We start from the raw sequence: 4,208 nt of genomic DNA on the forward strand, positions 1-4,208 counted from the left end.
CAGATTTTAAGGCTTTATTCGTTATTATTCAAAAGTTTTTCCTCCCAAAAAAGAGAAAAGAAAAAGTTTTGATTGTCTTTTTTCTACTTGATTGTCTGAAAATTCATAAATAATTATTCACCCTGTATGTCTTATTTCACCCCCCTCCCTCTTTTTACCTCAATACTGATAAGTATACACTGACAAATAGAATTTAAATACATTGTACAATAAATACAAAACATAAATAAAAGACTCAAAGAAAATACTGAAAATCTTTGTACAAGATATAAATAGCTTGAAATATACTTAAAGCGTTACCTTTGGCAAGTCTAGTTTACAGTTGTACAACCCGCGGGTAACAAAAGTTTGTCCCTTTTTTAAATCAAATGCGGAAAAAATAATCAAAATAAACCCGTTGCTCTTCGGGGCAGAATATGGCCAAAAAAGTTTCACTTCATATATATTTTTTGCGATCAATGTTTGATATTTACCACTTAGTATTTGCCCTTAACGTGACGTCTTTTGTGCGTCCTCGTCCCGGTGCCATCCAAGGAAAGGGAGAGGATGGGAGTTCAGTTTAGGAAAGCGTTTGGGGTGACCCTCTTTTGATGGGACAGCACCCCGGGGAACCCCGCGGACACTCCCGGGGAGAAGGCCGGTAGGGAGCTGTTTCTGAGGGAGTCCGACAGCAGGGACTGCGGGGAGCTGCTGGTCGCCAGACCGCCGTACCCCGGTGCGCTCTGCTGGAGGTGCGGCGGCGGCGGAGGAGGAGGCGGTCCTCCTCCCGGCGGCCCCGATGCTGCTGCATGTTGGGTCCCTGAGACAAAATACCCGGCAGTCTGTCCGGAGAGCAGCCCGACAGGCGACGTGCTCATCCCGTAACTGTTCGTCAAACCCAGTGCCCCGGCGGCCGACCCGCCGAGGATGGAGCGCCCCAGGTCCCCGTTGCTCAGCTGCTCCACCGCGGGCAGCAGCGACCCGTAGCCCGCCGCCTGGTTCAAAAACCCGGGTGAGGATCCGTTGTAGTGCGGGTGATGGTGGTGGTGATGGTGCAGGGACAGAAACGGAGAGATCTGCCAGTAGAGCGGGTTGTTCGCCCGCTCGTTAATCCCCAAACCGAGAGGAGCGAAGCGCAGCCCGCGCTTCATCGCCAGCTTGCCCCGGGAGGTGGCGGAGCGCCTGCGGAGCTTCCCGGTAGTCCCTCCGATGAAAACATCATCGCTGCTTGGGTCCAGCATCCAGTAGTTCCCCTTCCCCGGGTCGTCGTAGTGCCTGGGCACCTTAACGAAGCACTTATTGAGGCTCAGGTTGTGCCGGATGGAGTTCTGCCAGCCCTGCTTGTGCTCCCGGTAATACGGGAAGTTTTTCATGATGAACTCGTAGATGCCGTTCAGCGTGAGCCGCTTCTCGGGGCTCTGCCGTATGGCCATCATGATCAGGGCATTGTAGCTGAACGGAGGCTTGTCATATTTCCCGTTTTTCCCGCTGTTGTTACCGTTAGTATTCTGCTCCGGCGTGGCCTTGGCGCCGTCCCCTCCTCCGCCTCCCCCTCCGCCCTCCTCCTCCTCTTCCCCCTGCTCCTCCTTGCCCGGTTTGTCCGGGTCCAAAGCTATGGCCGTGGAGTCCACCTCCGGCGGGTCCAGCGACTTCTCCGAGTCGGAGCCCGGGGAAGGAGAGAAGGTCCCGGGGATGCCGACGACCGCGGCGGCGGCAGCAGCAGCAGCCGCACCGGAGTCTGCTCTGTCGCACTTGGAGGGCAGCAGGAGGCTCTTGATACTAAAGGAGGAGGACCGGTGGACGGTCGGCGGGTCTTTTACATCCTCCATGCCCGGTGGCGGGTCTCCCAAAAACGAGGAATAAATAATAACAAAAAAAATAACAACAACTCCAAGCTCGTCCACCTCCGTTATCCGGGCTGGAAACGAAAGAGAGACGGAGAGGAGAGAGAAAGGAGGGTCAGGATGAGAGATGCATGGATGGAGGAGTGGAGAGAGAGAACAGAGACAGACCGAGAGAGAGAGAGAGAGAGAGAGAGAGAGCGTGGCTTGGATGTAGAGAAATTAGTAATTAAGGAGGTTCCCACTTGCGGCTACATCACGGAGAGGAGGAGCTTCTCCAACTTGGTGAATTTGTCAACAAATCCTCTTTTCTGCTTCTTCCTTCCGTCTCCAAGCCGAGACTCCGACGACCTTTAATGTCTCCAACAACACAAACCTGTCATTTTTATCTGGTCTCTTTAATCTCCCTCTTTCGGTATTTACGCGCGTGCACCTCTCCCCCAAATTCGTTCGTGTAATTGTGCCGTGCGTCATGTGCCTTCCTCTCTGTGCATGTGTGCGTAAAATCCCATTCTGAGCCTGTGCGTAAAAGCGCACGTCTGTCTGAGCTGTGTGTGCGCGCCTGTGCGTGTGCGTAAAAGCACACAGGCAGTGAGGGGCAGTCAGCCTCCTCGGCTTTGTTTTCTCAACGACAGTAATAGTTTGAATTCATGTCGGCAAACACAGCGTGTGCACGGTCGGTGTGCGTTCATGTGTGCGGTTTTTTTTTGGGGGGGGGGTGAAGCACTGAGCGCGCCGCTATTGTCTAGTAATAAAAATCATTGTGGAAACACACACACACACACACACACACACACACACACAGACACAGAGAGACAGAGCGAGAGAGAGCGCCTGGAGGCTGCGGGTCTGACGCTGTAACCAGAGTGCCTCCTGTCGGCAGCAGTCAGTACTGCAGCACAAATAAAAGTTTATTTTCTCGCTGGTTCAAGGTAAAATATTGCTAATATAATAATAGTATGCTTCTCTTAAATGTTCCTTAATGCAGTTTTTAAGGGTTTTTTTCAGTGCATGAAATATTACAAAAACTGTATCATTTTGGACCAGTTCTTCATTATAGTTAAATGTTTTTTACACTGAGTAAAACCCCAAAACTCACTGGCTCTTTACAGCTGCCATGAAAATATTATTTTTATTATTATAAAAATGTATTATATAAATATTATTAAATATTATTAATTTGTCCACCAGAGAAATATTCTTAGTTGTGTGGAGAACTCTCTGGAAAAAAAGAAGATTTTAAGCCATCATGTAGGGATATATGATATATTAGTTACAGAAATGATAACTAAACAGTTAAATTAATAAATACTGCTTTATTTTAGCATCTCTACTAACATTTTTAAAGGCAGGTTGGAGAAATTTGGACACTTCAGTATTTTTAGAACCCTGGTTCTGGTCCTTGCTCCACCATTTTATTTCATGGATAAAATATATTCGAGTATGTATTTAACTATCAATTTGCAATATATATATATATATCTTTTGAGACACATTTCCCAAAATGAAGACTCACATATTTAGTGTCTTTAAACTTTGTGATCTCCCCTAGAATTAAAAGTGTGTGCATTGTTTGAACAATGTTTGGTCAAATTAATAAATACAAGTTTTTCACGTAAAGGTGAGGCACTTAGAAACTGAACATACTCATTTACTTTTCCAAATTCTACTCATTTGATGTATTATTTAAAATATACATTTTGGATGTGTGTATGTGTGTTACGATCGTCCTCGTTCCCAGACGTCTATTACGACCATAAAGTGAAACCTCGCGTCTCCCTCGCGCTCGTTCTCGAGTTTTCAGAGTTATTGATAAACCTTTGTCAATCTGGAGCTGAGCATGAGAAGCCCCAGCAAATAATAAAAACATATATTTTGGATGTGAACGTGTGTTTGCTTATTAGTTCGTTAGTTTTTGTCTTGTGTACTTCAGGAAACATATTGAGGCGAAGGAGATTTGGAGAGAAATGATAAAAACCAAACACGTAATCTAGAAATGTGATCTCTTTTTTGATTTTCATTCGAACCACTTTAGGCCCGCGGATTTTTCAAAACAGCACTTTTTATTTAAAAGAGAAATGGCTCACAGCGCCGTTTGCACGAAGTAGGCCTCTAGAGGTGCACACTACAATGTGAAACTCTAAAAATCAAGCCCTCCCACCGCGGACCGCGCATGTCCAGCAGGTGAACGCAGGAAGCGTGATGGGCCTTCAGATTTGAGCAAAACAATTGGATTATTGTTACAGAAAGAGGAGCAGGAGGCCAAAAAACTGCCAGTAAGTGTGATTTTGCTTATAGCGCGCTGGCTGCGTGTGTGCGTGTGTGTGTGTTTGTTTGTTTGTTTGTTTGTTTGTTTGTTTGTTTGTTTGTTTGTTTTTCGGCTGCACG

The 4,208-nt window shown here is 46.7% G+C and overlaps 1 protein-coding gene across 1 annotated transcript; it reads right to left on the reverse strand.

Moving 5' to 3' along the window:
• Window positions 1-554: 554 nt before the first annotated feature.
• Window positions 555-1,928, reverse strand: LOC121954225 (forkhead box protein G1-like). The gene has a single exon (XM_042501572.1). It carries the CDS (start codon window positions 1,806-1,808, stop codon window positions 555-557), a length of 1,254 nt encoding a protein of 417 aa, XP_042357506.1. The 5' UTR covers window positions 1,809-1,928.
• Between the last annotated feature and the right edge of the window lie 2,280 nt (window positions 1,929-4,208).

Source organism: Plectropomus leopardus, chromosome 15, assembly GCF_008729295.1.
Source record: "Plectropomus leopardus isolate mb chromosome 15, YSFRI_Pleo_2.0, whole genome shotgun sequence".
NCBI lineage: Eukaryota > Metazoa > Chordata > Actinopteri > Perciformes > Serranidae > Plectropomus > Plectropomus leopardus.